The sequence below is a fragment of the Ceratina calcarata genome, unplaced genomic scaffold (assembly GCF_001652005.2).
Source record: "Ceratina calcarata isolate Rehan_Ccalc_2016 unplaced genomic scaffold, ASM165200v1 scaffold171, whole genome shotgun sequence".
NCBI lineage: Eukaryota > Metazoa > Arthropoda > Insecta > Hymenoptera > Apidae > Ceratina > Ceratina calcarata.
Window position 1 is genome coordinate 332,404 of NW_017138459.1, and position 11,122 is coordinate 343,525.

The 11,122-nt window shown below is 33.2% G+C and overlaps 3 protein-coding genes across 5 annotated transcripts in view; 1 reads left to right on the forward strand and 2 right to left on the reverse strand.

Moving 5' to 3' along the window:
• The window catches only part of WDY (WD repeat-containing protein WDY), a 7,369-nt gene extending 6,844 nt beyond the window's left edge, over nucleotides 1-525 (forward strand). Inside the window, exons 15-16 of the mRNA XM_026810730.1 lie at nucleotides 126-305; nucleotides 416-525. Of these exons, the coding sequence (XP_026666531.1) occupies nucleotides 126-305; nucleotides 416-511 (276 nt within the window). The 3' untranslated portion in view covers nucleotides 512-525. The remainder of the gene's footprint in view (nucleotides 1-125; nucleotides 306-415) is intronic.
• Incenp (Inner centromere protein) lies at nucleotides 377-4,604 on the reverse strand. Of its 2 annotated transcripts, none has more exons than XM_018037544.2 (9): nucleotides 4,432-4,604; nucleotides 3,701-4,153; nucleotides 2,531-3,637; nucleotides 2,281-2,442; nucleotides 2,024-2,211; nucleotides 1,764-1,947; nucleotides 1,518-1,694; nucleotides 1,326-1,443; nucleotides 377-1,246 (listed from the first exon to the last, which is right to left on the reverse strand). In XM_018037544.2, the coding sequence occupies exons 2-9, from the start codon at nucleotides 4,142-4,144 to the stop codon at nucleotides 1,053-1,055; spliced, it is 2,574 nt and encodes an 857-aa protein (XP_017893033.1). In that variant the 5' UTR covers nucleotides 4,145-4,153; nucleotides 4,432-4,604; the 3' UTR covers nucleotides 377-1,052. The 2 variants fall into 2 exon arrangements, with proteins under 2 accessions (XP_017893033.1, XP_026666523.1); XM_026810722.1 differs by having other exon boundaries at nucleotides 3,701-4,161.
• A 1,856-nt stretch (nucleotides 4,605-6,460) lies between these two features.
• LOC108632764 (cGMP-dependent 3',5'-cyclic phosphodiesterase) overlaps nucleotides 6,461-11,122 on the reverse strand; it is a 5,891-nt gene continuing 1,229 nt past the window's right edge. Inside the window, exons 1-12 of one of the 2 annotated variants that reach the window (XM_018037537.2) lie at nucleotides 10,770-11,116; nucleotides 10,536-10,652; nucleotides 9,638-9,879; nucleotides 9,450-9,559; nucleotides 9,241-9,380; nucleotides 8,986-9,169; nucleotides 8,736-8,917; nucleotides 8,494-8,678; nucleotides 8,162-8,426; nucleotides 7,805-8,089; nucleotides 7,588-7,733; nucleotides 6,461-7,447 (exon numbers count right to left, since the gene is read on the reverse strand). In XM_018037537.2, coding sequence (XP_017893026.1) covers nucleotides 7,237-7,447; nucleotides 7,588-7,733; nucleotides 7,805-8,089; nucleotides 8,162-8,426; nucleotides 8,494-8,678; nucleotides 8,736-8,917; nucleotides 8,986-9,169; nucleotides 9,241-9,380; nucleotides 9,450-9,559; nucleotides 9,638-9,879; nucleotides 10,536-10,652; nucleotides 10,770-10,877 — 2,175 coding nt within the window. In that variant the 5' untranslated portion in view covers nucleotides 10,878-11,116 and the 3' untranslated portion in view covers nucleotides 6,461-7,236. Of the gene's footprint in view, nucleotides 7,448-7,587; nucleotides 7,734-7,804; nucleotides 8,090-8,161; nucleotides 8,427-8,493; nucleotides 8,679-8,735; nucleotides 8,918-8,985; nucleotides 9,170-9,240; nucleotides 9,381-9,449; nucleotides 9,560-9,637; nucleotides 9,880-10,535; nucleotides 10,653-10,769; nucleotides 11,117-11,122 lie in introns of those variants that run through there. The other variant, XM_018037538.2, reaches the window with a different exon arrangement.

Below are 11,122 nucleotides of genomic sequence, written 5' to 3' on the forward strand. Positions count from 1 at the left end.
TTTCTATATAACCAATCATTTGATAAAGTGCATAAAATCCACAGTCTACTTGTTAGCATAAAAGATTATAGTCTAGATAATTATTAAAAAGGAAATATAAAATATATTGAACTGGACATTAAAAGGTTCTCGACGGAGGTACGATACGACCGGAATCCGACACAGACATCTTAGCTGGTGTAAAAGTAAAACCTGAGGAAAAACCCACTATAGTGGATGGCAGAAGATTGACTGTCAGCGTGATGGATAGATCAGTGTTGATGATATTCAGAGATTATCCGATCTTGGACACGTCTCTACCATACGTAAATGTCTTTATGTATTTATGTCATATAATTCGGTACAAAACTCTGACTCGTTAAAAAAGAGCAGTCAATATTAAATATTACATTTTAATGAGTAAATAATATTACAGATACCTATATACACGCATTTAAAACTAAGACCTTTGGAAGTCGTACAAACACCAAAATTACCACCACTTCTACATGGACATAAAGAGCTAAAGTAAACCATGCAATTTAACGGTTCATACAATCCAACGAATATGTATATATCTTGTTATCTTAGCCATTTACTCATTATATTACTGATAATAATTATTATATGTGTGTGTGTGTGTATGTATATAAAATGTAACAAAATTCTTCGTTTAGCAAACCAAGTGGTACAAGCAAACGGCTAGAACGAAGAGCTTCATTGAAGTAAGGCTTTGATAGATAATATTTTTTATAAAAAAACAACTAGTTTTGTAAAATATTATAAACGAACCAAGTTTAATAAATTTTATTTTTCAATAAAACGTTGCATCAGTATAATTAGTTAATTAATCAGTTACGATAAGAAATTCGCTATTTTCAAAGAACCAGGAAGAAAATTAGATAAAAATTGTCTTACATTCATGGCAGTATGGTGAGAAGAAATGTGTTTGCAATACTTATGGTATGGCATCATTGCATACCTATATTACACACTCGACGTATGAAAATACGTAACATTTCATTGTAAAGGCACAATTAAGCAGCGTCAAGTTAAAAAAGGACGCTACTCTCTTAGTCAGATTCCATCATGGAATAACGTGGCGGCGTTTTCCAAATTGCGCTGGACGTACGCTTCAATCTATTTCTATCTATACCTTGGAACATTTGAGTTAAATCAGGAGTGCACTTCTTGGTATCAAAGAAAAGGTTGATCGCCTTCTGCGGAATGTATCGTTGCATCGCAAGTTGAGCTTTGCGTACATGCGCTAAAACAGAAGACATAATTAATTCATCTTAATGCTTACCTTATTACGTTCTTTTCACATAAATACAATATATACTTACGCAGTGCCCAATATGGAATTACATGCTTCGGTCTGCTTTCATCATCAGAGCCATCCTCATCCGGTTCGCTATCTAGTATGTACGCTGTCGGGCCATTGTTCTTGGTTCCGTATTTTGTCTAAAGTAACAAATCAATATTAAATTACGTCCGTTCGAAACAAAAGGATGTTGTATTAATGTTCAAAGTCTCACTTGGTGCAGTTGATTCTTAGACTTAATCGCCTCTTGTTGCTGAGCTCGTTCTTCTTTCCGTTTCTCAGCCTCTTGCTCACGACGCCTTTGCTCGGCTAACACACGTTCCGCCTCCTCTTGTTCCTGTAAACGTTGCATACGTAGCTGCTCCTCTTGTTTTCTTCTCTCCTCTGTTTCCTGTAACACGATTGGTCCTTTAGATTGCTTACAATGAGTTTGTCATTTGAACAATTATTAAACTTCTACCTGAGCTCGTTGCAATTGAGCTAGCCGTTTCTTCTCCATTTCTTCCCGTTGCTTCTCTAGTATTTGTTGGGCCAAACGAGCTTTCTCCTCTCTATCCCTTTCGGCTTTCTGACGCTTTTCCATATCCTGTCTCTCTTTCGCCTCCCTTGCCAGTTTGTTCTTCAATTCCTTCTCTTGCCTTTTCCTGTTGATAAAAAACATATATTTTACATTTTGGTAAAATATACTTACATAGATAAACCATTGGTATTTAATCGTACCTCCTTTTCTCTTCTGTTTGGAGCCTAAGAGTCTCTTCTCGTTTCTTTTTTGCGTCTTCATCATTCAACTTCCGCCTCTTTTCTTCTTGTTTTTCCAGTGAGTTACGTTTACTTACTGATTTGGGGTGTTGAATGAAAGAGTCGACTGATGTGATTATATTCCCACGCGTCGCGCTCAATGCCTTGTACTGAAATTAAGTACAATTATTCATTAACACAGAAACATTTTTGGATGTTAATGCCATACGAATTCTTACATTCGAGTGAACTTGATTCACCGGGGTGTGAGGAATACGAGCAACAGACATCGGTAAATGAGTTTTTCCTTTGTACAACGGAGTCGCTTTCAGTTGTTTCGTGGCGTTCAATTTCTCTGCAGTTATTAACTTACTGGCTTTCTGTGATGACAGCAAATTGTTCTGGTCACAAAATCAAAACCATAATTAGATTCACAGAAATGAGTATAAATAAATTATCCCTAAATGTTCAGTTTGGTATTTTCATTACCTCTTTGTGCTCGTCATTATTTTTATTCTGTTTCACCAATGAAATTTTTTTAGCTTTCGCGAGCGACTTTCGTGCCAGTTTCTGAGCAACCGTTTTTTCTATACTGTTCGCATTTTGCATAGCTTCTGCTTGTGCAGCAGCTCTAGCACGCGTCTTCGTCCTCGTTAATCTAACTGGTTCTTCGATATTAAGAGTCTTCGGACTCATGCCCACTTGCTCGAATGCTTCGATCCTCTTCTTCACCGATTCTTTTGCATACGGGCTAAACAACGTGTTCGACTTGTACGTGCTCTTTAAGTCCTGGAATCCCGTCACGGTGTTCTTCTCCTTCAGGGTCGGTTTTATCGGAGTGCTCAGCACCTCGTCCTCGCTCGACGTCATTGACATGATCACGCGTTTCGGTCGTTTCTTCAGACTTGTCTTACGTTTCTTCACCTCAGGTGATGACTCGTCTTCCGTAATCAAATCATCGAAATCTTTGTTCGCCATCAACTGTTTCAAATGCAGTCTATCCTGCAGGATTGTCGAGGAATGCGATACAGACTTTTTGGCAGACGGTTTGCCCTCTTCAATCTTGTGATGGGTCGAACTCTTCTCTTCTTTATTTTTCGCGATCAAATTTTTGTTAAGCGTCACCGTCTCGTTCAGTTTCACCACCGACGCTGCCGACAAGCGTTCCAATACTACCGTCGCGTTGACCATGTTTTGTAAATTATACGTGGAGTTGTAATTCATTGTGGAATTAAGAGCAGGCTTTCCAATCGCGTCCTCGTACACCGATTGCTCTCCCATCTCATTCCCCCTCGGGGCGATCACTGTTTCGTCCATGTCGCGGTTTTTAGCGTTCTCGCTTTGCGAGTAACTTCTCTTTCTGCTGGAACTCCTTGTCACCACTGAGGGTTTTGACAGCTCGACCTTCGTTTCCTGCGTCGGTTCTTCTATCTTAGAATTATGAGTCTGCAAATTCTTACTCCTTTTCTTGTTTTCTAAGGTTTCACTTAGAACACTTGCCTCCGTTTTACTATGTTTGGTGGGTCCTCCAGTTTGCTCGTCTTCAGAACTACTTCTAGCTATCTTCTTTCTTTTCAATTGACTAGCCCGTTTCTTCTAGAAATTTAAAATAATTCGGATTAAATATCATTAAATTAAGTTTTATATAATAGTACGTACCTTCATATCAATTTCATCCTCCGTGGTAGGTCTTCGTAATTTCGAGGCAAGTGTCAATGATTGTTGTTGTCGGATACTGTCTGCAGCTTTCTTTGAAGCTTGTCTTCTCGACCGACCACTGACAGTTTCTTCTAAAATTTCGCTTGTACCATCTTTAGTCTGAACGTCAGTAGAATTTAAATGTGTATTATCAGTCATAATGACATCATTTTCTGGAATAGTTTCGATATGCTTTCTAGTCTTTTTCCTTGTGACTTTTGGTGTATGGGCAATTAAAGGACCAGAAGTAGACTCTGGTATTTGAGTAAGCAGAGCTTGTAAATAGTCAAAAGTATTTTCTAGATTGTCATTAATAGACTTCTTTACTTCTGTGCGATGATTGTAGATATCCAAGATATGCTTGGTGAGCATTTCTTGAATTTTTTTCATTGATCTGGTACTCATCTTTGAAACCTGAAACACTTCACATACTTAAAACATAAACTAAAACAATATAATTTTTATAAAACAGTAAAATGATAAAATATTTAAAGAAGTAAATACAATGTTAAATAATATTGTTGATTAAACTGAATAAATAATATAATCTACGAAATGAATGATTAACTCCATACACTAATGTTAATTAATTGAACGATCATTGATACACTCTTGTAAGAAGTACGGTAGGCATTAAAATAACGGTAGCAAATTCTGTGGACAGAGGGTTATTCATTGGTATAGTCGCTTACCTTCTAGACGTGCATAAAAACTTGGACACTGTGATACAATCTTTCATAGAAAGAATAATAGATCAACACGTTACGAAATGGTTGCGACATACACGAAAGTAACAGAATATTTAACGACTATTTCCATTTCATGACCCGAACAGGATGGTGCAACGTGCAATGCACCAGCCTAGCATCTAGCAGGCCAGCAGGAATCAACAGGAATATAATAACGACTTTTCAGTTCAATTTGAATCGTTGCTTTCAGCGCCATCTATTCTCTTGAACGCGCCATTTTTTCTGTACTTAATTATATAAAAATTATTTATATGAGAAGTCTATATATGTATATGTTCCATTTTGTTCGATAAAATATCTGTTTTGATTTACACGAATAATTCCATAAAAGGAATTAAGAATAAACCATGGTCCAAGGATCCTCGTTGACCATACGCGTAAGTTTCATTCTAAATTTTCTTTTTTCGAATACTTTATGTATAAAATATTGTATTTTAATTTCGTTATAACTATATACAAAATTTTACATTTCAATCACACAGATCGAAGAACACGCTGTTGATCTACTGGACAAATATACTGAAATATGAAAATATAAGGAAAATTACAGTGATCCACCAGGGAAGGGAATGCTCGTTTAACTGGAACGGGAACAAATATGGTCAATTGTGAAAAGGAATGAGGTAGGTTGATGAATGCGCGTTAATAAGAACAGATTGTAGCGAATGTGTATTATCTTCTTTTAAAATCACTTCGAAAATTGAAACGTGTTACAAATATTTTACGAGTTATGATGAGCTATTTAAATTTAAAATGTAACAATTTAAAAATAAACAATTTTTAGTTTTTAATTAAAGTGAGAATACGTTGTTTGCTTATGTACTATCGAATTTTAAATAATTTTATAGAGTTTAAATATAATAATTACCTAAATAAACATGTTTTCTAAATTAGTATATGTTCCATTTTGTTCGATAAAATATCTGTTTTGATTTACACGAATAATTCCATAAAAGGAATTAAGAATAAACCATGGTCCAAGGATCCTCGTTGACCATACGCGTAAGTTTCATTCTAAATTTTCTTTTTTCGAATACTTTATGTATAAAATATTGTATTTTAATTTCGTTATAACTATATACAAAATTTTACATTTCAATCACACAGATCGAAGAACACGCTGTTGATCTACTGGACAAATATACTGAAATATGAAAATATAAGGAAAATTACAGTGATCCACCAGGGAAGGGAATGCTCGTTTAACTGGAACGGGAACAAATATGGTCAATTGTGAAAAGGAATGAGGTAGGTTGATGAATGCGCGTTAATAAGAACAGATTGTAGCGAATGTGTATTATCTTCTTTTAAAATCACTTCGAAAATTGAAACGTGTTACAAATATTTTACGAGTTATGATGAGCTATTTAAATTTAAAATGTAACAATTTAAAAATAAACAATTTTTAGTTTTTAATTAAAGTGAGAATACGTTGTTTGCTTATGTACTATCGAATTTTAAATAATTTTATAGAGTTTAAATATAATAATTACCTAAATAAACATGTTTTCTAAATTCTTTTAAGATTTGAAAATTAGTATTTTATTTCTTAACGATCAGTTCATACTTAATTGTTTAGCATACAAATAGATTATATTTCAGATAAATAACATAATTATCCATAATTCTGTAAGTTATTTATGTTAATCAAGTAGCAATATTTATAGCCATTCTAAGGTCTTACTGTAATATATATTAAAGTATTGCTTACTACAATTGTGATATGCTTAACATTTTTCATAAATATTGTTTTATACAATTAATTCTTAACAATAGAGCAACATATTATGTAATACCTTTACGATTGTCTTCTAGAAAGAAATCTTTTATTTACTCTTTATGCAGTTAATTGCCCGCAATATAAAGTTAAGAATTTTTGTAAACATTATTTCATTATGAACTATCACATTGTAATATGCATTATATAATGCACTGTCTATGAACTGTATTATTATCCTACTAAAAATAGAAATTAAGTTGAAATAATTTTATATATTCCACGAAATATATATATACATAGAGTTCTATAGAAATGACTACTACACAGTGCGTCTCAGAATGTACGGCTTTTCTCTGAGAGTTTAAAAGTGTGTGAAATTCTGAGGTAAAAGTTCTTTTTCACATTTTCCATTAATAATTTTGATATTCTCAGAGGAAAGTCATGCATTCTGGACCGTCCTATAGAAATTATTGTTTTGTAATTGTTACATAAACACTTTAACAACTTTTAATACAATTATATAAAATATAAGTTTCCTTAACAAATTTTCTGACCTAAGTCTGCTTACGTTATGTATTATTTGTATATTGACTGCGCATCTAATATAATTAAATAATGAAGTATAAATAAAACAGGCCATTTTTTAACGAGGCATTTGAAGAACTTTCATCTACGAGGGATAAAATATTTATAAATTCATAACATATAGATAGACGTATATACACAGTATATGTATGTACATATAGATTTATGATAAACATAACGTTTCTACTGTACAGCGAAATTCTATTAAATTTCCGAACGCCAGCGTCCTTACGCAACAAAAAGAAATCTTCGCCAATCTTTACATATTTATCTACCGACTAAGGAGATCGTTACTATTGCCTTTTGAATTTCAATAATTTGACAATCTACTTATTATCCGTAAAAATCTTGTCTGCTTACGCTTGGATTCTCAAATTCTTTATATACATCGTAAGTATCTTTTGTCTAAATCTTGGAATGAAGTAGAGCTGTATTTCTTATGGTTAAAGCTGTACCGTGGTTAAAGTTTGCTTGCTAGTGGTGTAAAGGTTGAATACTTCATCTTCAAAATTCGGATCCAATAAAACTTCCATAGCTTTCATACCCGTTTCTATATATCTATTGAATATGTGTTTACAATGTTCCCATATGTATCTATTCTCCTCTAGCACACTGACCAGTGGTTGCGTCGCCGGAAATAATGTACTGATGTTACTGAGAAATAAGATAAAAAAACTATACAGAAGAGCAAAAGCATAAATTTAGAAAAGCAACAATTTAGAAAATAAAATTGCAATTTTAAACAATAACAATATATCTATAATATAGATAAAAATGTAAGTGAATATACTTACATGAATAGTGGAATTACTAAATTTGAGAGAAACTGAACTTGTAGATGTGGTATAGATGCTCGTTCTCTATCCATCATTTCTATAGGTAAACTGCCCATACTTTTTTCTAAATCACCTTGTGTGAAGAATTCGTCGTAAATCTGTTCCTAACAAAAAATGAAAAATAAAACTTTCTGAATATAAGTATCATTTCTTTCGTAGTATTTATTTTACTTACTGCAGTCTTTTTGGTGACGTTCCATCTTTTCGTTTGATCGCTGAGATCGCAACATGTCATGAGCATATTGAAGAGTAGTCTTTTATGTTCAGGATTAGTTTTATCAAACATTTTTATGACTTCGTCCTGTTTGCTCACTTCACGGAAATGAGCTGCTAAGTCAGTCGCAAGTATATTGTCTTTCAATAGATCAAGCACGTCTCCATATTCCTCGCTGCTACAATCCTCGAACACATTACAACCATCTGTATTCAAAATACACATAGTTTGGGCTAAGTGATGCCTCTGTTAAAAATGATATAATAATTAGACTTATCCTTTTTTCTAAAAATAATTCCTGTTCTAAAAATAATTTACCTCCATCACAGAACCCTCAGAACTGTAAAGACTAGCCAGAATCGTATGTGATTGGGTTTGAAAAGTATTATTTGTCCCTCTGTGATCTATATCATGGGTCAGACAAGATACTAGGAAAACCATAGCTTCCAAATGAGTCATATAATTCTGATTGATGAGATCCAAATTTTTTATTAATAAATATCCAAAATGCGCAGTGGCAAACGCGTGTGTCCAATTATGATACGGCGCGTCTCTGTACCCTTTCTTCACATATAATATGAATCTGTAACGCGTGTGTAAATCAACCTTCTCCGATGTTAATATTGTATAAAACTTCAAAGTTTCGTTACCTTGTTAACGTCGGTAGCTTAAGTTTGAAATACGTGGTGAGACCCAATTCGTTAAACATTCTAATCGTATAACAAGGCATATGGTTGTAGGGTATGGATCTAGGACTAAAATGAAATTGATCAAAGTCCTTTATATTGTGTTCATCCAAGCAGTGTAATATCAGTTGAATACTGTCGTCCTCCACCTGCACGTATAGTTATAGATCTAATAAAATATCGTGTGCATTGGGACAATCTTTTACCTTCATATGATACATCATTATTTCGCGAGAAAGTTTATTTCTCGCTTGGGCGATTTGCATTTTCTTGTAAACAATGCTATGCATTATGGAAAGACCACAATAAATACTAAACGCCATTGCGACTTCCTCGTCGTAAACGTCAAAATATAAACCATCTTTTTTGTTACACAACTGCGCCACTCCTGTAATTAGTTTTAATCACAATTAGAGGTAGATAGCATAATTATATTGCTATAAGTGATATACTTACCTATAACTCCATTTTCATCTCTAATTGGAAAGCATAAAATATTCCTAGTTTTGAAACCTGTAAGTTCATCTACTCCCTTATAAAAAAGGGGATCCTTGTACGCATCTCTAATATTAAGCAGTTTGCCCGTTGTCGCAACATGTCCAGCTATACCCTGTCCTATCGGTATTCTCATTTCATGAGACTGGAAACAAAATTACATCTGTGTCTACATTTAAGAAACTTAATAGTTTCACTTTGAAAAAGTCAACTCACATCCTTTATGGCGAGGCCGTCGAAAACTTTGGCAACTAATTCTTCATGCTCGGGATCCAACAGAAACAATGAACACCTCTCGGCATTTGTTAGATTTCGAACTTCAGCCATTATTTCTCGTAAGAGATCAGAGAATTCTCCTATTCATTAATATTTAAAATGTAATAAAAACATTAATTACTGTTTAATGTTAGCATTACAGATACTACCTAAGTGTGAAAATAATTTTCTAGAGATAGCTAGCAAATTCTGGCACTGAAGTTTTAATCGCGTCTCCTCGTAACCGATGAACGAATTTAGAAGAAATCCTAGGCAAAATCTATATTTGCAGAAAAATAAGTACATCTGTAGAAAAATATTTAAAGTTTATATGATTTTGGTATAACAGCCAATTTACCTGAAACATTCCTGCACTATTGCACACTTACATGTACCTTCCTTGTTGGGATCGTTATCGAACAGAGAAACTAACAAAACAACGTAATTGTGTTTAGGATGTTGTATAGGTATTGTTAAAAATGTGTTTGTTATAGAACACATTGGTTCAAGATGTCGCAACAATTCCTCGTCGAGTTTCGCGATATCCGTAGCGGTTGGCTTTTTAGTTTGCACAGGTTTATATAGGACATTGTTTGATACCTAAAAAGGGAAAAATAGAAATACGTATAACATATTTATTTGTTCTTTATCTGTATATTATTAAACTTGAAAAATTATTCTATTCTTTAGTTTATATAAATTATCAATTAATTGTGAATTTCTTATAAAATCCTATTCTTATATTTCATACTATATTAATTGTGCATCACTGAAAGTAGAATATTATATATAGATCATAAAATAAAAAATAAATTTTATAAGTGTCAATCTTGATTAGAGAAGTGTGAATAGCGATAAAATATATCATTCTTTCAATGATAACAACTCTCTATACTACATTTACACAGTGTTATATCAATAGTATTTATTTTTATGGCTTCTTTTATGTAGGTTTCTAAGTACTCTGTTTGAGGATTAGACACTGCTAAGCAATCTCTATTTTCGTAATGTAGAACAATCCTCAAAGCTAATGTAATATTAGTTGCACCATAATAATTCTTTTAAGCTACATATATTCCATTATAAATGTACTATAGGATTCAAAAGTATTAAAAACTTAATGTGCAAGAATGTTATACTTTAAAGCAGAGTTATAATATATTACTAATAAGCCATTTATAAGTCTTCATCAAATAATTTTTCATCATAGTATAGGCACATACTAAAAATGAAGAATATGTCAAAATTTTACTTACAGGGAACCTTAACTCTCGATCTAAAATTTTCTCCCCAATAACATGAATTACCATTTCCTCAGATTTTGTCAAAATTGGTGCGAGAAATGATAATTCTGAGTTTGTTACAGTTTGTATCTGTAATATTAGAAAAATATATTTATAGTTTTATTCGTATTTCATGCAGTAGTGAAGGGAGCGTTCATTTTAAAACTGTGCATACGTGCCGCGAAAACTAATGACAGTATCACTTACATATTTGTTTAACTTTTGCTGCACTTCAGGATAGGATAGATCGCACAGTTCCTCGAGTAGCAAAAGAATTCTTTCCGTGTTTGACGCGTCCAAATTAACAGAGCTCATTTTTTATTAATATCGTTGTCCCGTATTTTTTTCATTCAGAAATTATTAAGAGTTGCGCGTCTTTTGCGATATCTGGACGCGTCAGTGACATTTATTTGAAAGTTTGTCTCGCGGTGCATCATGAGATCACAATTGAACGTTGTCTCTTTACCATTTTAACGCGCACAAGTAATTGTGTTGGTATTTTAAAATAAGTTTTTTAAAATAAATCAACTGTCAACACAAGGAACAAAGAAGACTAAACT

What these genes read in the sequence shown, in the direction of transcription:
- Incenp (XM_018037544.2), bottom strand. Translation starts at nt 4,144, where the DNA reads ATGAGTACCAGATCAATGAAAAAAATTCAAGAAATGCTCACCAAGCAT. An exon ending in CAAACAGAAGAGAAAAGGAG is followed by an intron (nt 1,948 to 2,023) that starts GTACGATTAAAT and finishes TTTTATCAACAG; the next exon opens with GAAAAGGCAAGAGAAGGAAT. An exon ending in CTCAATTGCAACGAGCTCAG is followed by an intron (nt 1,695 to 1,763) that starts GTAGAAGTTTAA and finishes ATCGTGTTACAG; the next exon opens with GAAACAGAGGAGAGAAGAAA.